At 39.9% G+C, this 26,967-nt stretch overlaps 2 protein-coding genes across 2 annotated transcripts; both read left to right on the top strand.

Annotated features, from left to right (window-relative positions):
- Positions 1 to 7,494: 7,494 nt before the first annotated feature.
- LOC308272112 (olfactory receptor 1J21-like) lies at positions 7,495 to 8,433 on the top strand (the record flags this gene model as incomplete). The annotated part of the gene is made up of 1 exon (XM_080708897.1): positions 7,495 to 8,433. The coding sequence occupies one exon, from the start codon at positions 7,495 to 7,497 to the stop codon at positions 8,431 to 8,433; it is 939 nt and encodes a 312-aa protein (XP_080565023.1).
- A 7,104-nt stretch (positions 8,434 to 15,537) lies between these two features.
- LOC308272111 (olfactory receptor 1J21-like) lies at positions 15,538 to 20,307 on the top strand (the record flags this gene model as incomplete). The annotated part of the gene is made up of 3 exons (XM_080708896.1): positions 15,538 to 15,551; positions 16,875 to 16,995; positions 19,339 to 20,307. 3 exons carry the CDS (start codon positions 15,538 to 15,540, stop codon positions 20,305 to 20,307), a joined length of 1,104 nt encoding a protein of 367 aa, XP_080565022.1.
- Positions 20,308 to 26,967: the final 6,660 nt, after the last annotated feature.

The following is a 26,967-nucleotide window of genomic DNA, read 5'->3' as shown; positions in this document are numbered from 1 at the left end:
CAAACTCAACCAAAAGGCTTATAGAACTGATCAACAAATTCAGCAAAGTATCTGGATACAAAATCAATCTTAAAAAATCAGAAGCTTTCCTGTACACCAACCATAAATCCACTGAAAAAGAAATTCAGAAAACACTTCCACTCAGGATCTCCCACAAAAAAATAAAATACCTAGGAATAAATTTGACCAAGGAGGTAAAAGATCTCTACAAAGAAAATTATAAAACACTGAAAAAAGAAATCGAAGAAGATCTTAGAAGATGGAAAGATCTTCCATGTTCATGGATTGGCAGAATAAATATCATTAAAATGGCCATCCTCCCAAAAGTGATCTACAGATTTAATGCAATGCCCATTAAACTACCAAGATCATTCCTCACAGACATAGAAAAATCAGTCCTTAAATTTATCTGGAATAACAAAAAGCCCAGAATAGCCAAGGTAGTTCTCAGTAACAAAAACCACGCAGGAGGAATCACAATACCTGACTTTAAACTATACTACAAAGCCATTGTAATAAAAACAGCATGGTACTGGCAAAAGAACAGATATATAGACCAATGGAGCAGAATAGAAGACCCAGATACAAGCCCACACACTTTCAGCCAATTGATTTTTGACAAAGGGGCCAAAAACATACACTGGAAAAAAGATAGCCTCTTCAACAAATGGTGTTGGCAAAACTGGTTAACCATATGCAGAAAATTGGATGTTAATCCCACTTTTTCACCCTGTACAAAAGTCAACTCATGATGGATCAAAGACTTGGAAATTAAACCAGAGACCTTGAAGCTCCTTGAAGAGGGCATAGGTCCAACACTACAACACATAGGCACAGACAAACATTTCCTCAATAAGACCCCAAAGGCACAACAAATTAAAAGGAGAATCAATACATGGGATTGCATGAAACTGAAGAGCTTCTGTTCAGCAAAGGAAACTATCAAGAACCTCAATCGAGAGCCAACAGAATGGGAGAAGATTTTTGCCACCTACCCCTCCGATAGAGGACTAATATCTAGAATATACAGAGAACTCAAGAAACTCAACACTAAGAAAACAAAGCATCCAATAACAAAATGGGCAAATGAACTAAATAGACACTTCACAAAAGAAGAAATTCAAATGGCCAATAAATGCATGAAAAAATGCTCAACATCACTGGCAATCAGAGAGATGCAAATCAAAACTACCCTGAGATTTCACCTAACTCCAACTAGAATGGCAATCATTCAAAACACAAACAACAACAGATGCTGGTGAGGATGTGGAGAAGTGGGGACTCTAAGACATTGTTGGTGGGATTGCAAATTAGTGCAACCACTTTGGAAAACAGTATGGAGAATCCTCAGAAGAATGGGAACACACCTACCATTTGATCCAGCAATACCACTGTTTGGTATCTACCCAAAAGAAAAGAAACCAAACTACCAAACTAATGCATGTGTATCTATGTTCATAGCTGCACAATTCACCATAGCCAAACTATGGAATCAGCCAAGATGTCCATCAACAGATGAATGGATTACAAAACTGTGGGATATGTACAAAATGGAATTTTACTCAGCCATCAAAAAAAACTCAATTACGTCATTTCCAGGGAAATGGATGGAACTGGAGGACATTATGCTAAGTGAGATTAGTCAGTCACAAAAAATAAGAAATCAGATGCTTTCCCTAATATGTGAGAGTTAGGGAGAAAAGAGGAGCAAACAAGATAACCTAAAGGAAGAGAAAGGAGGGGGAAGAGAAAAATCTCTAAAGCACACAATGTACTTAAACATATCGAAGTCAATCACTAAGCCAAGCAAGGAAGGGAGGGACAGGGAGGGAATGGGGTTGTATTTGGGTAGGGGTTAAATCAGCAATGAGTACATGTTTATACACACAAGTTTTTTACCCCAATAAGTTGTATGAATATAATGCACCAATAAAAAAAATAAATTAATTGCAGAGGAACTTAAAAAAAAAAGAATAAAAGGTAGGGCTATGGGTGTAGCTCAGAGGTACAATACCCCTGGGTTTCATTCTGTGTACCACACACAAAAAAAATTAGAGAAACATTTTCAGCCTGATGTGCATTGTATTTTCTATTACTGGATATTAGTGTTATAAACATTTTCAGTCTGATGTGCATTGTATTTTCTATTACTGGATATTAGTGTTATTCTTTTTCTCTCTCTATCTGCATGCCCTCTGAGCACCCACTGGGTGCCATACCAGTACAAGTATGGGGCTCTACTAACCTTAAACAGCTGGATCCAGGAAGGTGGCAGAGGGCAGAGTCTGAGTGCAATGGTTTGTTTTTATTTCTTTTCTCTCTCTCTCTCTCTCTCTCTCTCTCTCTCTCTCTCTCTCTCTCTCTCCTACAGATCATCTACTAGTCTTTTTATTGGCTGAATACTGACCTGGATTTGCATCTAATTCCTTAGTCTCCAATTTCTATAATGAACTCCCGAACTCCACAATTTGGAACTCATATCAGATGTTTCTTGGTAAGGTAATAGGTAGTAAAGAGTAGAGATAGTGAAAATAAAGGAGAATTCTAGTAGCCAATTTAGAATGTTTGGAGATAGGATAGAGAGAAAAAGCTTGCAAATGAGGTGGAAGAAAAAACCTACAAATATATAAGTACAAAGTGCAGCAAAATACAAAGAAACATACAGAACAAAAAGGTGAAGAGGAAAAAGTATGTATGTATATATATATATATATATATATATATATATATATATATATATATTCAAAAAGAAAAAAAGAAAAGCTGAGACAAGAGAATCACAGTTCATGGACAGCCTCAGCTACTTAGTGAGACCCTCTGCAACTCAGTGAGGCCCTGTTTCTAAGTAAGGAATAAAAAATAGGGCTGGGGGGTTAGCCAGAGATAGAATGGAACAGGGTTCCATTTCAGTACCAAAAGAGAGAGAGAGAGAGAGAGAGAGAGAGAGAGAGAGAGAGAGAGAGAGAGAAGAAATAAAAACAAACCATTGCACTCAGACTCTGCCCTCTGCCACCTTCCTGGATCCAGCTGTTTAAGGTTAGTAGTTCTCAGGCACATTCCAAGCATTCTCACTTGCTAGGCAACTCATAGCAATAATGCCAGTTTGCAGCCCCAACTCTTGGTCTCCTGCAGTGAGTGAGGCCCTAGCCAGGTGTCGCTCTCTGCTTACACAGGTGTGGAGTGCCAGTGCCTATCCCAATGCAAGCCTGGGATACCCGCCTTCTCCACAGACCCTGGCCTTTTTCTCTCTCTATCTGCATGCCCTCTGAGCACCCACTGGGTGCCATACCAGTACAAGTATGGGGCTCTGCGTTCCCTACAGAGAAGGCTGGATTAGTCTACAGCTTTCAGACCTGCTGTATTCCTCAGAGTTTTGTGCGCAATGTGCAGTCAGTTTGCTTATGTCTTCACCCTCTCTTTTTGTGTGTGGAGGCTCTTTGAGTTACCCTGTGAGGGTGTTATGCTCACCTCTGCTGCTGGGCAGGTGGCAGACTGGGAAGCTGCAATGGTTGGGGAAGTGGATGTGGTTGTCCTTCTCTCTCTTGTGCTAATGGGGCCTTATGATTTTGTGGCTGGTGATCTTGATGTCTGTAAACTAGGTCTCAGGTTTCTGATTACAAGATATTTTTGGTTCTTCCAAAGGTTCCTGCCCATCTGCCAACCTGGTCCACAGACCTGGTCTACAGCTTTTGTTCCCACATCTGTGTTGGTTGCCTCCCCACCACCCTTTTCAGCCTGAGTGTTAAAAGGTAGCCCTTCTAGCAGACAGACTAGGATGTGGGAGCAGGGCACAAGCCTTCAAGAGATACCAACACATTTTGGGGTCTTAAAGATTTGAGCTTACACATATAGGAAGAAGACTTTTGGTCAGACAGGATGTAAGGTAGTGAATCCCCACATCAAAAGACACCCTGGAGTCAGGTCAGAAGATTATTGGTTGAGCAAGATAAAGGATAATGTATCTTTATAAAAACTGTTCTGTATCCAAAACCTTCAGTAAATTATTATTATTATTATTATTATTATTATTATTATTAATTATTATTATTTTTGTGGGTCTGGGGGTGGAACCCAGGGGCATTTGACCTCCAAGCTACACCCCCTGCCCTATTTCTTATTCTTTATTTTGAAACCAGGTCTCACTGAATTGCAGAGGGCCTCATTAAGTAGCTGAGGCTGTCCATGAACCGCGATCCTCCGGTCTCAGCCTCCCGAATGCTGGGATTACAAGCGTGTGACACCACGCCCAGCAGTAACTTATTTTTTAGTTGTTCCACTGCATTTATTTCTTTAATGCAGTGCTTTAATCTAATATCTGTTTCTCCTTTCTGTCTTTGTAATAATAAAATTACTTAAGTTTACAGTAAAAAAAAAAAGAGTTTGGGCTATTCTTTTTCTAAAATAGCTCAGAACAAGAACCTGCAGCTACATCTCACGCCAGTACAGTAGTACTGTACCACCGTTGCAGATTTGCTGTACCACCGTAACAGTTTTCACTGTAACAAGATCCAGTTTAAGAGGGTTTAGTGGAAGGCATATGTTGAATGGTTATTTCATAATATTGAGAGCATCTTTCACCAGTGGAATGCTGACACCACAGTGTTTTGGCAAGAGACAGATTTACAGAAACTATATTCTATTCCCCAGGATCCATTGGTGACCATATATATGTCTCCCTCATTCTTTATCAGAGAATGATAGTATTAGGGTGTTTCTGGAATTTTGAAAATAGCATGAGGGTCAGGACCAAGACTCTCACCCGGGTTTGGGGGACTCTGAGTCACATTTTCCACAAGATGAGATGACAAGGCAAAGAGCCTTGTGCATCACCAAGTTGCTAATGGCAGCCCTGGGGTTATTATCATGATTCCTCCCAGGGTGAGCTCTCTTAGACCTGCTGGAACAAGTAGGTGTTCCCCAAGGGAAGAAAAACACAATGAAGCAATTGTATCCTGTTTGCTCCTGATTTGGAGCTGGAATGGAAGGACTGCCTCCCAGGACCTCTCCATGGTTTTTGAGATTATTACTTATACTGACTTATCAGAAACTGTGAACAAAAGTGTATCCCTGTTTGTATCATTTTGATTTCGAACTGATAGCTCTTTTGCAATGGAACTTTGAACCTCTTCAAGACTCCCGGTGGTTTGCTGTGTCCTGTGTCTTCTGGAGAGAAATGGAGGAATCTTCTCATGGTTTGTAACTGAAGGTATCTGTGTTCATCATCTAGGGGCCGTGTCAGAGCAGCTGTAGAATTCATGTTCAGTCATACCATTGTATGTGGTTCCTGTTTGTGTGTGTTCAGTGAGAGCTCCTGATCCCTAAATGTCCACTTCCTGCCAGAATATGACAGCTCTGTAGAGCAATTTATCTTGAATTGAATATATACCTAAATTTTGAGAGCATACAGCAAAAAATAATTTTCAGTGTAGCACAGTTTATCTCAAAGTGATCAGTCCTGTATATAATTTTTAAGAGGAAAGTTAAAAAGTACCTCCCTTTCTCCTTTTTGACCTTGTTAGGTGTTGTTGCTTTTTCCTCTTTCATTTTTTTAAAGAATTTTATTGGTTCAATGTAATTATACATCAATGTCAGATTCAAAGTGATACATTCATATATGCACAAAGCTTCTCTTGGTGTTTCCCCCCCAATTTCTATAATTTCCTTCATCTTCACTGCCACCGTCAGGTGTAAACAAACAGTATTTTATACCTAAGTTATCAAATAACCTTCTACTAAGATTCTCTCTGATTTTTTTGACTTTCTGATCTGTATTTAGTTGCCAGGAAGCTATTTGAAATTTTTAGTCATTTTTTTACTTCAACCATTTGTTGAGTGTACTACTGTTCTATAATAGATTTTAAATTTCTATTATAGAAGAAAGTGTCTTAGATACTCTGGCTCTTAAGTAATTTTCCAACTCATATTTCTCAGATGACCATGATCTAGAGTTCTCTCTGTTACTCAAATGCCCTAGCCCTCTCCTCTTTAAACACTTCACTAAAGTGTCCTTTTTCATAATCTTCCTGTGATAGATTTTTCTGTTAAGGACTCCTTTTGAAGTGGCTTTCTCATTACCTAGGACTCTTGGATTTGACAGTCTATCAAAACCATGAAGATATTTTCCCTCCCATTTTGTTTCTAAATTTTTTTTACAGATATATGCAAACACACACATACACACACACACACATATATATACTAGTGAGAAAATGACATAAGAACAATGTTGTTTATGGCAATATTTATGGAAATAGGAAAACATTAGAAACAATATGTACAGCAGAGAGCTAATTACCATTTTCGTTGTGACAATCTGATTGTTACTAACATGGTAATGGGTAACATAATTGAATGTAAACTGCATCTCAGGTAACAAGATTTTTAACATAATGGGTTGAAAAACGTAGAAATATTAAAGATAATTTCAACGAAGTTAGAAAATTGACACATTAATATAAACTTTAGTTTGCCCTCCCCCAAAATAAGTAATGAGTGAGACACTGAAATACCTCCCCAGCAGTCAAAGAAAAATTTTCTTCAGATTTTTGTTTTGTTTTGTTTTTTGGTGGTACTGGAGATGGAACCCAGGGCCCTTCTACCTCTGGGCTACACTCCCAGACCTATTTTATATTTTATTTGGAAACAGGATCTCTTAAGCCAGCTGAGGCTGGCGATCCTCCTGTCTCAGCCTCCCAAGTGCGGGGATTACAAGCGTGCACCACCATTCCTGGCTTTCCTTCAGTTTTAACAAATCTTTATGTAGAACACAGAACCTATTTTTTAGTAGACATATTATAATGTTTTTTTTCTTATTTTGTAATTGTTTACATGGATAGGTCTAAGACTAACTGACCAGAAGGAGAAACAGAGTCATGATAGAATAAGCAATGTAAAAAAAATAGAAATATAACAAAAATAAAAGTTAAAAATTTTTAGTACACCACCAACAGATCAATAAATAATGCTGTGTATATATACAAAACAAAGCATTACACATCCATGAAGAAGAGCAAAATAATGTCATGTGTAGGAAATAGTTGAAACTGAAGATAACGGTGCTAAGTGAAGTAAGCCAAACTCAAACAGACAAATATCATATGTTATCCCTTATGTGTAGGATCCAGAAGGGGGAAACATGGCAAGGAAGTGGCAGGAAGACTATTAGAGAAGGAGGAGATTTGGGGCAGAGGGGAGATGAAGGGATGCTTAGGGAGAGTAATGAAGGAATGGATGTGACCAAAGCATGTTATTTGCATGTATGAATATGCCATGATAAAACCTGTTATTCTTTATAATTAATGAACAAATAACATCCTTTGTCCAGACGATCATCACTACTCCATTAGTGTGGCAAAAAGCATGGGATATTCAGTTTAAACCCATATATTGACTAGCCCCAAAACTTTGTTTTTTATGTAATAGCCCCGGTAATTTCTTTTCCTCCCCCATTTTCATCTTTTTCTTTTTCCATCTCCAGCAAAATAGAAGAACAACATGAGGAGATACAATGAGAGTAGCATTTCTGAGTTCCTCCTCCTGGGGCTCCCCATCCGCCCAGAGCAGCAAGGCGTGTACTATGCTCTGTTCCTGGTCATGTACCTGACCACGGTGCTGGGGAACCTGCTCATCATCCTGCTCATCAGGCTGGACTCGCGCCTCCACACCCCCATGTACTTCTTCCTCAGCCACTTGGCCTTTTCTGATGTCTCTTTCTCATCTGTCACTGTCCCAAAGATGCTCATGAATATGCTGACACAGAGTCAATCCATCTCATATACCGAGTGCATTTCCCAGGTATATTTTTTCTTAATGTTTGCAGATATTGACAGTTTCCTTCTCACCTCAATGGCCTATGACAGATATGTGGCCATCTGCCACCCCCTGCGCTATACCACCATCATGAATCCAAAACTCTGTCTCCTGCTAGTAATTTTGTCCTGGGTCTTATCTTCTGCCAATTCCCTTCTGCACACCCTCCTCCTAACCCAGCTCTCTTCCTTTAGAGACAACACTCTCCACCACTTCTTCTGCGACCTCTCTGCCTTGCTTAAGCTGTCCAGCTCAGACACCACAGTCAATGAGCTGGTTATCCTCGTTGTAGGGTCAGTTGTCATTACTTTGCCTTTCATATGCATTCTGGTCTCTTATGGCTACATTGGGGCCACCATCCTGAGAAGTCCTTCAATAAAAGGAGTCTGCAAAGCCCTGTCCACATGTGGCTCTCACCTCTCTGTGGTTTCTCTGTACTATGGAGCAATTATTGGACTATATTTTGTCCCCTCAAGCAATAACACTAATGACAAGGATGTCATTGTCTCTGTGATGTACAGTCTTGTTATACCCATGCTGAATCCTTTTATCTACAGTCTGAGGAATCGGGACATGAAAGGAGCTCTGAGTAATATCTTTCATAGAGAAACTTTCCCAACATGATTGGCATTGTCATTCCTATTAGTTGGTTTTTTTTTCTTTTTTCTCTTGGTACTGATAATTGAACCTAGAAGCATTCTACTTGCATGCTACATCCTCAGCCCTTTTTATTTTTTGCTTTGAAACAAGTCTTGCTAGGTTGCTGAGAGCCATGCTGTGTTGCTGTGGCTGTCTTTCAACCTAGAATCCCCTGGTCTCAGCTTCCAAGTACTAGGATTATAGGCATGTACCACTGTGATAAAGTGACCCTAGGCCTTAGTTTCAGTAACGCCATGCTGTTACCCTAGGTGATTCCATGGCACCAATGTTCATCAGTCTGAGAACTAAGGTTTGTCACCAGGTACCTTGTTAGTTACGCATAACTGCCTGTTTGGCTTCTGCAACTCCTGCTTAGCTTGCACCTGCACAGAAACAAAAGCTGATAGAAACTTTCTGTCCTTAAAACAATCAAAAGGTGGACAGTAGAAGGGACCGACTTGGGTTGTTGAGCTCCTGCACAACGCTGTTCCTGGCTTCTGTACTTTTACACTGGACTTGCACACTCACTGAAAGAAACTGTTGGGAGTTTTTCATATCTGTGAGAACCTAAATTCTTTACTCCTGAGCTTGTGACTTTGATGTATAAAAGGAGGCCTGAGAAACGACTCGGGTTGCACTCAGGACTAAATATCCTGCAGTGTAGTCACCAGCCAGCTAATAAAAACGATTTGTCTTAAACTAAGTCTGAGTGGTCTTCTCTGGTGGTCCCCCTATAACACCACCATAACTGGCTTAGTATTTTTAATTTGACAGTTTGCAGCATTTGTAGCATAGGATGTTTTTCCTATCTCAGATAATAAAAATATTCTTCTTGTAGGTTAATGATTTAATTTTGTGTTTAATTTCATAAAATCATTTGAATTTATTGTGGAAGTAATCTTAATTAAAATATAGTTTTACTTTATTTTTTATTTTATTTTATTTTTTTGCGGTACTGGGGATGGAATCCAGGGGCATTTTACCTCCAAGCTATACCCCCAGCCCTATTTTTTATTCTTTGTTTTGAGGCACAGTCTCTCTGAGTTGCAAAAGGCCTCACTAAGTAGCTGAGGCTATCCTCGAACTGCGATCCTCCTGTCTCAGCTTCCCAAGTACTGAGATTACAAGTGTGTGTGCGCCATTGCATTTGGCTCGGCTCAATTTTTCAGTAAACTTAAAACCATTCTAGCCCTGTGCCCAAGAAGGCCTGGTCTGGGTGGGCGGCAGGTGGCCCAGCCCACACCCAGGAAGGCCCAGTGCCGGGCGGGTGGTCCAGCCCATGCCCAGGAAGGCCTGGTGCCGGGCGGGAGGCCAAGCCGGCTTCCCGCGAGGCCCTGTACTGAGCAGGAGGCCGAGCCGTGTGTCCAGAGGAACTCAGTGCCACTCTGCTGCACCGGGCCGTGGTGCGCTTAGAACAGCAGATCCTGCTGTGTGCAGTGAGGCTGTAGGATTCTGCTCTTGGAAGGGAGAAAAAATTCATTGCTGTCGAGTGCCTGATCCCACAACCACTTCAAACCACACATACTGTCTTCACTTATTTTAAAAAAAAGAAAGAAAAAGAAAAAAAGAATAAGTATTGGAGAGGGTTCAAGATGGCCGTGGCAGCAGCCAGGATTCTGGAGATGCAGACAAAACATATCCAACTGACCTGGAACTTTTGGAAAAATCCCCGCGAAGGGGGACTGCTTCTTCCTTACATGCTTAAGAATTCTGGTCATCATCTGTACAGAGGGAGCTCAGCGGAGAACTAGGAGGAAGGCGGTGGCGGCAGCGGTGGCTGCGGTGGCAGTGGAGGCTAGTATTTGGGAGAGGCAGAGATCTGATCCAACCCACCCTGATCTTCTGAAGAAATTGCCCCAAAGGCGGAATGCTACCATTGCACATGCTCAGGAATACTGGACAACATGCAGTGTGGGAAAACACTTTGAGAAAGAATTGAGATGGAGGCAGCGGCAATGGCAGCCGCCAGTATTCAGGAGAGGCAGAGATCTGATTCAACACACCTGGATCTTTTGAAGAAATAGCCCCAGAGGTAGGATGCTACCACTGTGCACGCTGGGGAACTTGGGACAACATGCTATGTGAAGAGGGTGCTCGGAAGAGAACCAAGATGGCTGTGACAGTGGCAGCGGTGGTTAGCATTTGGTAGAGGCAGAGATTCAATCCAATCCACATCATAATTTTAAAGAACTATCCTCAAAGGTATACTGCTAATGCCACACATGCTCGGGAATTCTGGAAAACAAACTGTGTGGGAAGGGTGTTTGGGAGAGAAGTGAGATGGCAGTGGCAGCAGTGGTGGTGGTGACCAGAGCTTGGAGGAACAGACAGATCCGGTCCAGTACACCGTGAACTTCTGAGGAAATCTCTCCAAAAGCAGACTGCTCCTCCTACACATGATTGGGATTTCTGGACAACATGCTAAGTGGTAAAAGGGTTTGGGGGGTTTCAGAGGGAGCCCTGCATGGTTGGGGTGGGCTGCCACACTGCGGGTTCTGGGAGTCATCAGCCCTCATGGCCACCACGCTCCTCTGCACAGAGTGGGAGGCCAGGGTATGTATGGAGCAGCAGAGCCTGCTCTCCGGAGTGAAGCTGTGGACCTCTGCCTTTGGAGGGAGGACAAAATTTTATTGTCACTGGGTATCTGGGGTCCCAGCTTGCGCAAAAGACATGTACTGTTCCCTCATATTAAAAAAAAAATCGAAGAACGTCGGGTGTGGTGGCACATGCTTGTAATCCCTGTGCTTGGGGGGCAGAGACAGGAGGATCATGCAGGCTTGAGGCCAGCCTTGCTGGCTTGAGAGACTCTGTTTCCAAATAAAAATATATATATATTAAAAAAAAAGTGAGTCCCCGGGAGTAAAGCCCGGAGGTGGAAGGGTTTCCAGGAACCCCAGTACCACAAAAATAAAAAGGGGGAAGAAAAAAGGGATCATCTGTAGACGACCTGCTCATAGTGGCAGAGAACAGAGTCCAATGCACAGCAAGACAGCAAGGCCGGAGGTGGGGCCTTGGAGGCCAGGATAGGAGCCTGTTGGGTGGCCAGGCCAGTGCCGAGGCCAGTGAGACCGGGATCAGAGCCTGCCATGAGACAAGGCCTGTTTTGGGGCCTCTAAGGCTGGTATCAGAGCCTGCTAGGGTTGAGGATGGTGCCGGGGCCAGCGAGGCTGTGATGGGAGCCTGCCGTGAGTCAAGGCTGGTGCTGGAACCTCGGAGGCAGGGATTAGAGCTTGCCGAGGGGTGAGGCCACTGTCGGGGCCAGCGAGGCCGAGATTGGGGCCTACCGTGAGGCTAGGCTGGTGCTGGGGCCTCCAAGGCCAGTATCGGAACCTGCTGAGGGGTGAGGCTGGTTCCAGGGCCAGGGAGGCCGGGATAGGGGCCTACCGTGAAGTAAGGCCAGTGCTGGGGCCTCCAAGGCTAGGATCAGAGCCTGCCACAAGACAAGGCCAGTATTGGAGCCAGCGAGGCCGGGACCAGAGTCTACCAGGTGGCCAGGCCAGTGCTGGGGCCTTCAAGAGTGGGATTGGAACTTGCAAAGTAGTATACACAAAGAAAAAAAAATAGCCAGGCGTGGTGGCGCATGCTTGTAATCCCCGCGCTTGGGAGGCAGAGACAGGAGGATGGCACAGGTTTGAAGCCAGCCACGCGCGTTGGCTTAGGAGACCCTGTTTCCAAATTTAAAAAAAGTAAAAATAGGTCTGGGAGTGTAGCCTGGAGGTAGAAGGGCTTCCAGGAACCTCAGTACCACCACAAAGAAAAAAAGTATCACAGAAAATTAAAAAATTGGATGCTCTCCCTAATATGCAAAACTAGGAAAAAGGAAATCCTATAGAGGAGCAAACAAGACAACCTAAAGGAGGAGAAAGGAGGGGGGAAGAGGAAAATCTCTAAAACACACAATGTACTTAAACATATCGAAGTCAATCACTAAGCCAAGCAAGGGAGGGAGGGACGGGGAGGGAATGGGGTGGGAATTGGGTAGGGGTTAAATCAGCGATGTGTACATGTTTGTACACACAAGTTTTTTACCCCAATATGATGTTTGAATATAGTGCACCAATAAAAAATTTTAAAGAAAAAAAAAAATAAAGAATTAAAAAAAAACTAGGAAAAAATGGGTAATAGGAGGGAATCTAATGGAAGAAGGGGCTCTATGGAGGAGCAATTAAGGTGACCAATCAGAGGGGATGGGATGGGGGAAGATGGACTCTCTTTAAAGCACATGATGTAGGTAAATAAATATATCAATGTTAAACACTAAATCAAGCATGGGATTGAGGCAGGGGGAAGGAGTGGGATGGGGATTGGATAAAGGTTGATTGGACGATGTGTACTTGGATATCCTAACAAGTCATGTATTCCATTGTGATGTTTGACTACAATGCACCAATAAAAATATATTCAAAAAAATAAAAAATAAACCACTCTAAAAGTAGGCTATTAACTTTTGAAAAGCTATAATAGTTCAAATCTCTCCAAACTATGAGAGTGCCTGTTATTTTTTTTCTTAACACTTTAGTGGAAGGTTTTTTATTTTTTGCTGTATTATACCATTTTCTTTTTTTTTGGTGCTTTTATTGGTGCATTATAGTCTCACATAATGTAAATCATATTGACAATGACTTTCGTTTTGAAATGTACTCGATTTGCGTTTCCCCTCTCCCCCTCCCTTCCTTCCTTGATCTATTTTTTTTTTTTCTCTTTAGCACTGGGGATTGAACTCAGATGCGTTCTACTACTGGGTTACATTCTTAGCCCTTTTTGTCTTTTTTTTTTTTTTTTTTTTTTTTGGTTTTGAGACAGGGTTTCACTAAGTTTCACAGGCTTTCCTCAAACTTCCTGCCTCAGCCTCTTGAGTCCTGGGATTACAGGTGTGGGCCACTGTGCTGGGCTGCTTTTACTTTCTGTACTTTGGATTATTAATGAAATAAACATTTTATGCTATGTTTATTGTCTATTTGTGACAGTGAGGGCTGGCTGATCACACATATTTCATTATTTGTAAAGTTGTCCCTGGGAGGGAGATGCTACATTTTCTACTAAAGTGGGTATAGGTAACGTATTTTCCCCAGGGCAAGAGAATGTGTGTTTCATAGCCAGATTTTTGTTTTGTTTTATTTGATACTGGGGATTGAACTCAGAGGCATTCTAACTCTGAGCTACACCCAAGCCCTATTTTTTATTCTTGTTTTGAAACAGGGCCTCACCAGATTGATGAGAGTCTCACTACTTGCTGAAGTTGTCCTTGTCCTAGAACCTGTGATCCTCCTGTCTCAGTCTCCCAAGTACTGGGATTACAAGTGTGCACTACCACCCACCACCCCCAGCTCATGGCCAGGAAAAAAAAATATATATATACACACATATACTATATATATACATACTTGTAATCGCAGTGCTTGGGAGGCTGAGATAGGAGGATCACACAGGTTCGAAGCCAGCCTCAGCTACTTAGTGAGACCCTGTTTCCAAATAAAGTATAAAATAGGTCTGAATATAGCCTGGAGGTAGAAGAGCCCCTGGGATCCACTTCCAGTAGTGCGTGCGTGCGTACACACACACACACACACACACACACACACACACGGACTCCCTTGTCCTATGTATCTAATGAATATATGGTAAAAGGGGTATTGGGAAAGAATCCAATTAATTAAAACATTTATACAATTTGAAAGAAAAAGTTCAACATCATTAGCAATCAATAAAATGTAAATCAAGACAATACTGACGTTCTACCTTTCTCCATTTGGAATGGCAATCATCAAGAACACAAACAAGCAAGGCGTGGTGGCGCATGCTTGTAATCCCAGCATTCAGGAGGCTGAGATGGAGGATTGCGGTTTGCGGACAGCCTCAGCTACTTAGTGAGGTCCTCTGCAACTTAGTGAGACCCTGTTTCAAATAAAGAATAAAAAATAGGGCTGGGGGTGTAGCTCGGAGGTCAAATGCCTCTGGGTTCCATCCCCAGCCCCGCAAAAAAAAAAAAAATAATAATAATAAATGTTGAGAATGTGGGGAAATAGAAAGTCATACACTGATAGTGGGATTATAAATTAATATTGCTGCTATGCATATCTATATTAAAGTTTCTCAGAAGACTAGGAATAAGACCATCATATGACCCAACTATACTACTCCTGGGCATCTTTCCAAAAAAAAAAAACCAAAAACGGAAATAAAAACACATAAAGGGAACCATGATGGTTAGAATAAATTCTAATAATCAGCATGCAAGATCAGTAGCAAAAAGCCTGAGCATGTGACTGACCTGGTATGCTGGCCAGTGCCATCTTGGGCTGATGGCCAAACTGCAACTGTTGGCTGGGTAGCCTCAAGAAATCCCGGCAAAAAAACCAAAGACTTGAGGTGAAGTAAGTAACAGCATTGAATGCCCACATAAGAAGAACAGAGAGTTATCAAATAAACAACATAATGACACATCTCAAGGACCTAGAAAAACAGCAATAGTGTAATCCCAAAGCCAGCAGAAGGCAAGAAATAATTAAAATCAGAACAGAAATAAATAAAATAGAGAATAAAAAAATACAAAGGATTAACAACAACAAAAAACTTTGTTCTTTGAAAAGATTAATATGATTGACAACACCTTGGTCAACCTAACCAAAAGAAAAAGAGAATCAACTCAAATAATTAAAATCAGAAATGAAAAAGGAGACATCACCACAGACAGTGGGAAAATTCAAAGGATTATCAGAAATTACTTTGAAAATGTATACTCTAATACACTGAAAAACATGAAAGAAATCTATAGACTTCTAAGCATATACAAGCTGCCTAAATTGAACCAAGAGGACATAGCAAGGCTAGACATGCATACCCATATTTATAGCAGCAAAATTCACAATAGCCAAACTATAGAAATATCCTAGGTGTCAATCACAAATGAATGGGTTAAAAACTGTGGTCAATAAGCACAGTTGAATTTCTATTCTTTGAAACACTTGTTCATCTTATTCATCTATTTTTTATTTCTTGTGTATCTACATGTGTGAGTTTATTTTAATATCAAATTATAATTTTCTGGAGAGGAAATTTTTGAACAAGACTCAATAGGATGATAGAAACATGGTATGGAAGAGGTAAAAGATTCATGCCTTCTAGCAGATGATAGCTGATACCTGGGGAAAGAGTAATGTCATTTGTTAATTCAAAGATACATCTTCCCCATATGGCTTAATCAAATAAAAAATTTTTCAATCACTGCCAGGCGTGGTGGCGCACGCTTGTAATCGCTGCGTGGGAGGCAGAGACAGGAGGATCGCGCAGGTTCAAAGCCAGCCACTTGCGCTGGCTTAGGAGACCCTGTTTCCAAATAAAAAAATGTAAAACTAGGTCTGGGAGTGTAGCCCGGAGGTAGAAGGGCTTCCAGGAACCCCAGTACCACCAAAAAAATTTTTTTTCAATCACATTTTAATTTTACTTTTGCAAATTTTAGGAAAGAGGATGGTGCAATGATATTCAGTTTGAAAAGAAATTTTTTTTCACCCTGACTACCAGAAAAATAGATGGTCAATGGTAGCATTGTCATCAGGACAAGAGAGAACCAACTGTGATATAAAGGATCCAGAAAGCATTCTAGAAGTCTGAATATCTCACAGGATTTCTTTACTCAAATAGCATTTCCAAGTTTCTGTCTCATTTACTATAAGCAACAGAATATTGATGAATGTTCACATATCTTTAACTTGATATGTGAGCATCGATAATGAACACATAATATATATTTTTGTTACCAAGAATTGAATAAATGGAGGTGGAGATGTATGGAATGGATTTGAGACCAATATTGCAAGAATTTCAGTAAAGTGCATATATTGAGTGGATAATTTTATTGGTGCTTTACAATTTATACATCACAGTGAGGTTCAGAGTGATAGAGACATGTGCACACGGCGTGTTGTGTGAATCCTTTTGGGTCCCACCCCATTTCATAATATTGTGAGAATCTTGACCCAATAGGATACTGACACCATAGCTTCTTGGTAGATGTATTTATACAGACTGTACTCCATTCCCCGGGGTCCAGTGATTACAGTATATGTGTTTTCCATCACTCTTTATCAAAGAATGAAGGTATTAGAGTGTTTTTGATGCTCTTAATCACATTTTCCCCCAAGATGAGCTGAGAAGGCAAAGAGCCTTGTGAATCACCAGGTTTCTAATGGCAGTCCTGGGGTTATTATCATTATTTCTCTAAGGGTGAACTCTCTTAGGCCTGCTCCAACCAGTATTTCTTCCCCCAAGGGAAACAAAGCAGGATGAAGCAACTGTATCCTATTTGTTCCTAATTTGGAGCTGGGGATGGAAGGATTGCCTGCCAGGATCTCTCTGTCATTTATAAATTTAGAATTCACACTGATTTCTCAGAAGCTGTGAACATAAGTATTTCTCATATGATTCAGAGCTGAGAGCGCTTCTGTCTGTTGCAATGGAACTTTCAGCTCCTTCAAGATTCCATCTGTTCCACTGTGTTCCATGTCTTCTAGAGAGAATGAAGAGCCTTCCCAGACCTCGAATCTGAAGGTATCTGTGTTCATCATCTAAGGGCCATGTCAAAGCAGGTGTGAATTTACATTCAATAATATCATTGTATGGGTTCTGTTGTGTGTGTCCAAGGTGAGCTTTTGATCATGAGACTCTACTCTCCCTTACACCAAAGTATGACAGACAGCTGTGTTGAGTAATTAACTTAATATTTAACCAAATTTTGAATGGAAAGGGCAAAACTAAATCTCTATGTAGAACAACTTTATTTCAAATTAATATCTAATTTTGAGAGGGTATTGGAAAAATATCTTTTTTTTTTATAAAACTGGGTCCAAGACCCTGGATTATTTTTTCTATTGTATAGTGCAAGTATAACAGGACACAACAGTTGAGATATATATCTCTAATGAAACTCTCTGATAACATGACAAATCCAATGTCAAATAGTACAGAAGGGGTACAATAGGAACAATCTGGCTCAAGATATTGATAGCTTAAAATTGTTTAATCCATATTAAATAAGAGTATGATATCGTTTTAAATTCTACTGTTAAAATAACTTAAAAATACAAATATACAGCAAAGATACAACTATACATTTAAATTTTTTTTATTGGTGCAATGTAGTCGTGACATCTTAATGGAGGACAAGATAGTAGAGGCATACATGCACACATCACTCATTTAGCCCTTCTTCAGTTCCCACCCAATTCCCTGCCCCCCCCTTCTCATGGCTGGCTTACTGACTGACTCTTATCTGTCTGTGAATGTACATCATGTGCACCAGGGAATCTCCTCTTCCCTCTTCCCTCACCCATCCCCCTCAGTTAGGCCTCCTTATTTGCTTATGTATGGTTTCTCCTCTTTGGTCTAGAGTTTTTCCTATGACCCATTTTCTTCCTTGCTTCTGCATAATAGGGAGAACATCTGATTTCTTACTTTTAATGACGGACTAATCCCACAATTATACATTTCTGTAAAAATTATATCATTACTAGACATTCAGATTGAATGAGTCTTTACATAGGCTATGGGTTCTATTTTGTTGCAGACAGATCATCATGTTCTCCATAGCTATTATTTCATAATTGTTCACATAAATATGTCTAAGACCAACTAATTTTGGGGAGAAAGAGATAAATATTAGAAAGTATATGAAATGTTAGGATTATGACAAGAAAAATTCAGTTATAAATATCTGGCATAAGACCTACATTAGAAACAAAAAAGGGAGCAAGATGTTTTTTAATGCTATGACATTTATATAAAGCCTTTTCTTTCCTAGATCCTTGATGTGACTGAAAAAAAAAAAGTATTTCTTGGTGTTCGGAGGACTTGAATAAAAAAAATTATGCCACACAAGGTAGGAAAAGAGAAACTTATTTTTTTCATATTCCATGGAAATTTCTATAGAAGGGTAATGGAAAGTGTAGAGTGGGACATAATTTGTTTAAAGGATGAACTGATGGAAATAACCTAAAGTATGTCACTCAATGTTTTGTCATTAGCATAGATTTATCCTCTCAGTGCCCTTCCTATACCTGCTTTACATGATATTTCTTGCCTACTAGGTTTGCTTCATTTGGTATTCTCCCCAGAACTAAAGCATCAGCCAAAGTGTGTTCCAGAGACATGGAAAGGTTCACATAGACCAACAAACCACTATACATCATTTACTAGTTTCTCTATTTGCTGGTTACTGACTTTGCCTTGCAACTAATTCCTTAATCTCATTTTGCCATCACGACCCTTTAGGTTGATTTTTGTTGAATCTGCCGAAAATTCAGCTATTTCATAGATTTTTTAAAAATGAGTTGATTCTAGGTGTATAAACGACATTCTTTGTCTGAACTACTACTAATCCACTAGTATGGCAAAGAGATTTAGGTAGTCAAGTTAAAATACACTCACTGAATAGTTCAAAACCATGTTTTTATTATGTAATAGTGATGATGACTCTTCTCTCTCTCTCTCTCTCTCTCTCTCTCTCTCTCTCTCTTTCTTTCTGTCTTTCTTACCCTCCCTTTCTTCCTTCCTTCCTTCCTTCCTTCCTTCCTTTCTTTCTTTCTTTCTTTCTTTCTTTCTTTCTTTCTTTCTTTCTTTCTTTCTTTCTTTCTTTCTTTCTTTCTTTCTTTCTTGCAGTACTGGGAATGGAACCCAGGGGCATTCTACCTCCAAGCAACACCACCCAGCCCTATTTTTATTCTTTATTTTGAAGCAGGGTTTCACTGAGTTGCAAAGATCCCAACCAAGTAGCTGAGGCTGTCTATGAACCATGATCCTCTGGTCTCAGCCTCCCAGATGCTGGGATTACAAGTGTGAGCCAACACACCTGGCTTGATTTCTTTCTTTCACATTTTCATCTTTTTTCATCTTCAGCTTATAAGGAAAGATAATAAGAGCAGCGTGTCTGAGTTCCTCCTTCTGGGGCTCCCCATCCGCCCAGAGCAGCAAGGCATTTACTATGCACTTTTCCTGGTCATGTACCTGACCACGGTGCTGGGGAACCTGCTCATCATCCTGCTCATCAGGCTGGACTCGCGCCTCCACACCCCCATGTACTTCTTCCTCAGCCACTTGGCTTTTGCTGACATCTCCTTCTCATCAGTCACAGCTCCAAAGATGCTCATGAATATGCTGACACAGAGTCAATCCATCTCATATGCTGGGTGCATTTCCCAGGTATACTTTTTCTTTATATTTGGGGGGATTGACAGCCTCCTTCTCACCTCAATGGCGTATGACAGATATGTGGCAATCTGTCACCCCCTGCAGTACACTATCATCATGAGTAAGAGCCTTTGTTATCTACTAGTAATTGTGTCCTGGGTCTTATCCTCTTCTGGTGCCCTAGTGCACACCCTCCTCCTAGCCAGTCTCTCTTTCTGTGGAGACAACACTGTGCCCCACTTCTTCTGTGACCTCTCTGCCTTAATTAAGCTTTCCAGCTCAGACACCACAGTTAATGAGCTTGTTATCTTCACTGTAGGAGCGATATTCGTCACCCTGCCTTTCATATGCATTCTGGTATCTTATGGCCACATTGGGGCCACCATCCTGAGAAGTCCCTCTATCAAGGGAATCTGCAAAGCCCTGTCCACATGTGGCTCTCATCTATCTGTGGTTTCTATGTACTATGGAATAATCATTGTAATCTACTTTTCCCCCTCGTCCAATAACACTAATTATCAGGATGTTATTGGGTCTGTGATGTACACTCTGGTCACACCCATGCTGAATCCCTTTATCTATAGTCTGAGGAACCGGGATATGAAAGGAGCTCTGAGAAATATGCTCAGTAGAGGAAAATTTTCAGATGGTCCTTTTTTTTCCTGTAACTGGGTATGAGAACTTTGTAATTCTGCCCACTGATCATTTCCTCTCTAAGTTGTTTTTTATTTTTTCTTCCTTCTTTCCCTCCCTTTTCTCACTCCCCCTTTCTTCTTTCTCTCTCTTTTTCCCTTTCTTTTATCCTTTTCTCTTTTTCTTTTGTGTACTGGAGATTGAACTCAGGGCCTCATTCATGATAGGCAAAATCTCTGCCTTGATCCAAATACACTTAAATGTTTTATGTTATCTTGGCTTTTGTCTATGTCTTTGATGCTTTATATCTTTTAATAGAAGAGCTTATTTGCTTTCTGAAAATAACAAAAATATTTTTTCTTCGGGTAGTCTTAAGATTTTCCTTTATCTTCTTTTTGGGTATAATTTTATAAATTTTTGGAATTTATTTTGTTACTAAGCTTAAAAAGAAACATAGTTTTACCTTTTTCATAATTTCTTATTCACTTATTTTAAATTACACAAAGTTGTATATATCCACAGTGTGACCTGATGTTTTGGTAAATGTATATGTTACATTGGTAAAGGATAAAGGGTGATGATCTGGAGGAAAGGCTTGAGCTGGCAGCTCTTGCTGACTTCTAGGTCAATACTGATCAGAGATTCTAATGGACCAACAAAGGCCCAGACCTAAGGACCAATCAGAGGGATTGCATGTATATATTGGTCTCCTGAAAGCAAAGAAGCAGCATACCAGTGGCTAGGAGAGAAGCAGAGACCAGCACAAGCAGAGCAGCAGCAAGTAGGGAAGCAGAGAACTGTCTACAAGCAGGAAAAAAAAAACATGGTGCCTGCAGAAGTGATGGCTGTGGTAGCATCGGCGGTAGCAGCAGCAAGTCAGAGCGGTGAGCACACTTGAAGAGCTGTAGCTCCAGCAAAGCAAGGTTGCAGCAACAGCGATTTGTCAGTACCTCCTCTGTAATAGCAGCAGTAGCAGCACTCAAGGCCTCGTTTGAGCTCCTGGGTGCAATCACCATTTATGAGATCTCTCTAGTGTGGGAGTCCCACTGCCTTTCCATGTCTCCATTAGACACTGTACCCTCATTCCTGTGTCTCCCCTAGAATCCTCTAGACCTGAGCAGGGGAAGTAGAATAAAATGAGAGAGAATTTTGAAAGGCTCTGCAGGTGCTGATGTTTTTATGGGAGATGTGTCCATTTCAGGAAGGGATTGCAACTTTGGATGTGGACTGATGAATGGCTCAGCAGCATGTCAGGAATGCTAGGTACTAGGAGCAAGTTCAAACATGACTTAATTTTAATTTAGTTCAATTATATAATAATAATAATAATAATAATAATAATAATTATTATTATTATTATTATTATTCGTGTTTGTATGTGTGTTACTGAGGATTGAACCCAGAGGCATTCTACCTCTAAGCTACACCCCCATATTAGTTTTATTTCTTATTTGGATACAGAGTCTCACTAGGTTGCTGAAAGCCTCACTAAATTATTGAGGTTAGCTTCAAACCTGCCATCCTCTGTTTTCAGCCTCCCAAGTATTACAGGAGTGCACCACCACATCTGGCTCAACCATATATTATTAAAATGGAGAAAATCTTATTTCCTTTTCCAACTACATAAATGTATTTTCTATATTTCCAACTGAAATGATTGTTATCTCTAGTCTTTGACAAACTGTCTCTGCTCATGGATAAGGTACTTAACATCACTACTGTAACCTGATTGCTATAGCAGATATTTCTGTATTTGGTATTCCTTTAATTTTGGTATTTGGTATAAAGATGGAAATTCTTATTTAAGAGATCTTTAGTAACTATTCATGTATTAGTGTGCTACTTATATTTAGTTGAAGTGTATTTATACTGTGTGTGAGGTCAAATCCTGAAACCCATAAGCTGCTTGACTGTATGCATTTGGTTGCATTTTGATTTTGTTGTCTATTTTCTTTGTGAAGCTCATCTATATATTTTCATGTTCTATTATGTAACCACAGCACACCTATATGCTGTTTTTTTTGGTCATTTTTTTGTTTTGGGTTCAGTATTTTTTGTCATAGACAATACTCCTACAAACATTTTTGTGCTTTCATCCAGGGCATATATACAAGACGTTCTATAAAATGAATTATGGGGTTGTGGGCACATGTAGATCCAATTTAATCATCATTGCTAAACTCCTCTAATCATTATACTAAGAAGAAAGTCTGCAAATGGTACTGAGTATTTCAACTGTATGGCATCCTAAACAATGCAAAACTAGAGAGATAAACCAATAAGTGGTACTAAGGTTTTGGTGTAAAGACAAGGGATTAATGACTTGATAAAACAAAAGGGATTTATTAGGCAGAGACATTGTGATGCACAATTCTGTAACTTTGGATATGGTCACTATGCACTTGTCAAAACAAAACAAAACAAAAATTGAAAAAAAGAGATCACCCAGGTCAGGGGGAAGTTTGAGACTTTGGACTAGAGAAGCCAATTGAGTCCCTTGAGTAAAACATGGACATCTGACCTAATTTGTTCTGCATTTACAAATTGCTAGATGAATCCGGAGTTAGAATATCAGAACATCAATAATACACGATGTGATGACAGTTAAACAGGTTATTTAAGTTATTATTGCACATGGATCTCTCCATTCCCTGAGAGAACCTTGTGTAGGACATTGGTTAGTACATCATGTGCTTTATACTATGCTGACTTTTAAAAAATAAAGAACCCTTGTCTTATGTTCCTAAAGATAGTATGTCGTATTCTTATGTAAAATTTTAATACTTGCCTTTAGTTCTTGAAAGCCATAAAATATGTGGGGTTGGTTATTCTTTTTAAATTTTTATAATTTTATTGGTGCATTGTAATTATACGTCACAGTGAGGTTTGAAGTGGTGTAAACATACATGCACACACAGCGTGGTGTATTTCCTTCTGCATCCTACCCCACTCCTCCTTCCTTTTCCCTGTGTATGTGAGATCAGTAGTTGTACCTACATATATGGATGTAGCATTACTTGAACTGTTTTCTTCCTCAATTTCTCTTTCCCATGATTTCATAAGTTTGTGCCTTCTCTTGGTTCATCCTTCAGTCACTACGACTTCACTTAAGGTGCTCTGCATCTCGTGTCTGTGGTATCTCAGTCACCACTACTCCTTTACTGGGTTGTATCGCAAAACACTGATGAAGAAAATGGAAGAAGACACACAAAATAATAAGTCAACTCATGCTCATGAATTGGAAGAACTTATATTGTTAAGTGTCTGTTCTACCCAAAGCAATTCACCAATTCAGCGTAATTCCCATTGACATGCTAATTATATTCTTCATAGAAATATAAATAACCTTCCTAAGCCAGGTGTGGTGGTGCACACTTGTAATCCCCGCTCTTGGGAGGCTGAGACAGGAGGATCACGCAGGTTCGAAGGCAGCCTCAGCTACTGAGTGAGGCTCTCAGCGACTTAGTGAGATCCTGTTTCCAAATAAAATATAAAATAGGTCTGGGAGTATAGCCTGGAGGTAGAAAGTCTCTGGGTTCAACCCACAGTACCATCAAAAAATTTAAAAAAATTAAATAAATAAAATAACTCTCCTAGAACGTTTATGGAACCACAAAAGATCCACAACAGCCAAAAAGCCACCTGGATAAATAAAAGCACAAAGTGGAGGCATGACACTACCTTACCATTCCACGAAGCTACAGTGAGCGTGACAGCTGGGTACTAGTGTGCAAATAGACGTACAGACCAATGGTACCAAATAGAGGAACCAGGAAGATGTAGTGAGCAAGCTCCTTAGGAATCTTCCTGAAAGTCAACCTGATGTGCCAGCTACATGTGGGGCTGGAGCATGTCATTTCCCAACCATCTGGCAGAATAGTGTCAATGGAAGATGAGACTCACTCATGGAATACAGAGATAAAGTGTAATATGTTTTCCCTTAACTATAGGTTAATGTGCTACTCAGTCCCTGTGAATGCTTAGCACGCATGAGAACACTTTCTATTTGTCGTTTAATCCCTTCAAAATTCATGGAGTGGCTTCCTGCTTGCCAGAACATTATAATGAGGAGATCAGATACAATCCTCATATGTGCTCCAGGTATTTATATTCCAGTGAAGGGGGAACAAGTAGAGACTGGGAAGTACGTCAACCTAATAGAGAAAGGGACAAGGTGGTTAGACTAACTATCTGACGAGACTTCCAATGGGACACTTCTCCAGCCTTAGTCACACCTGATGCTGTGACTACTTGTCCATGCCTACCAGAGCAAGCGCAATAGAGGGTTCAGTCTTCTCGGTGTGAATTGGAGAATGGCTAGGCAGGATGTCAGGAATTCCAGGCACTATGATGTGAATTCAAGAACTTCATTTTGCCGGGTGTGGTGGCGCATGCTTGTAATCCCCGCGCTTGGGAGGCAGAGACAGGAGGATCGCGCAGGTTCGAAGCCAGCTGCGCGCGCTGGCTTAGGAGACCCTGTTTCCAAATAAAAATGTAAAAATAGGTCTGGGAGTGTAGCCCGGAGGTAGAAGGGCTTCCAGGAACCCCAGCACCACCAAACAAACAAACAAAACCCTTCATTTTACTTTAACTCAACTATACATTATTTTAATATGGAAAAACTTATGTCCTTGACCAACTCCCTAAGTGTAGTGTCCTATATTTCCATGTGAAGTGGTAAATTTGTCTTTGGTCCTTGAGAACTTTACCTCTGTTCAAGGCAAAGATTCTTAATTCCTTGCTAAAGCTGTTTGCTTTGGAAGGTATTTCTGTATTTGATATTCCTTTAATCCTGGTATTTGGTATGAAGATGAAAATTCAAATTCAAGAAATGTTTAGTAATTAGCCAGGTGTGACTAAGCTAATATATTCAGTCAGTATATTTATACTGTGTGTGTAAGGTCAAATCCTGAGAACTATAAGCTGCTTGAATGTTTTTCTGACATGAGCACTATTTTACTGGAAATTTTGCTGTATAAAAATATTGAAATAAGCTATAAAAATAACATAAAATATAGAGTTTATGCTTAATGTCATTGTTCATATATTTGTGTACATGTTCTTGATATGTGATATATGCTCACATTTTAAAAAATGTTGGTATAAATATCCATTGGATAGTTGAAAGACCCCCGCCGAGGGGAGACCCTCAATCAAGCCCTGGGATATGCGAGTCCAAGTACACACGAGAAACTTATGTCCTTGATGCAAAAGCAAAAGGTTTATTAAGGAGCCAGTGCACTGGGGCCTACTCGTATAGGAGTTCGGCCCCGAGCAACTGAAACTGAGGGTATTTATAGGGAAAAGACCACTAGTTAGGGGGGGTTTGGGCCCGATTACATGCGTTTACAGAACATTACAGAATCATTTGAAAAGTACATTCTGTAGTCAAGTGTTAGATAAGATACCAGATGTAGTCAGCAAGCTCCCAACACAGGACGCGCTGACACAGTCAGTATAGATAAGATGCTAGATGGGTTCCTGGAACAGGGATGTACTTATTGCATATTACTCATTCTTCAGCCTATATTTCTTAAGCTGCAGTAAAAATATTTTTCTTTTAACTATTAGCTGGCTGCTAGGGGCTTATAATTTTTCTTTTAAAATGGAGCCTTTCATAGTCTCTAGGCTTCAAAAATTAAAACTAACAATGTTGATGAATCTTTCAGACCTTCTTTAATGTAGTATTTCCTCTTGAAGGTACCAAGTATCTTCACTGTGTTCAATATTCATTTTATTTTCATTAATGTTTTAAAACTTCTGTAGGAATCTATCAGTTTTGCCTGGTCTAAACCTGCACACAAATGAAATAAGAGGGGCTGAAATATAGCTCAGTGGTAAAGTACTTGCCTTTAAAGGGCAACACTCTGGATTCAACCCCCAGCACCAAAAAATAAAATAAAATGACAAAAAATTAAAACACAAAATAAAAGTATATTTTTCTTCTGTTTTTGTTTTTGTTTTCTTGTGAAATTCATCTATGTATTTCAACTTCCACTGTGAAAATATAACGCACTTACCTGCTTCTATTTATTTATTTTTTTGCTTCCAGCATTTTGCTATTGTGACCAGTACTCCTACAGACATTCTTGAGCTTGTTTCCAATCTGCATACAGAAGAGATTCTGTAATCTGTATTCAGAGAAATGTTGTTAGATTGTAGAGCACTATATTTCCAATTTAACTGTCATTATTAAACTCTTCTACAAAATGGTTATGGTAAGAAATAAATCTGAAAAGTTTACCCACTCAGTATATGATTTTATCTGTATGACACCCTAAACAATGCAAAACTATAGAGATAATAAAACCACCAGTGGTTGCTAGGGGCTTGGTGTATGGAAAGAAGAAGGATATATAGGTAGAACAAAAGGTATTTATGAAGTAGAAGATTTATCCTGTACAATGCTTTAACTTTGCATACATATTTCTTTGTAAACAAACAAACAAACAAATAAAAAATAAAAGAATTACCAAGTTCATTCTTCATAGAGCCATAAAAGTCCTAAAATTCATATGAAAATAACAGAAGACCCAGAATAGTCAAAGCAATTCTTAGCAATATAAGCCATGTTGGAGGCATCATAATATCTAATTTTGAATTATACTACACAGCTAAAAACATCTTGGTATTTTCACAAAAACAGATACAGGTGAATGGAATAGAATAAAAGATAACAGAAACAAATTCTCATACTTACAGCCA

This window comes from Muscardinus avellanarius (genome assembly GCF_963383645.1).
Source record: "Muscardinus avellanarius genome assembly, chromosome: 13".
In the NCBI taxonomy this organism is placed as follows: Eukaryota; Metazoa; Chordata; class Mammalia; order Rodentia; family Gliridae; genus Muscardinus; species Muscardinus avellanarius.
The sequence above is the reverse complement of the archived record's forward strand: the minus strand, read 5'-3'. Positions and strand labels throughout refer to the sequence as shown.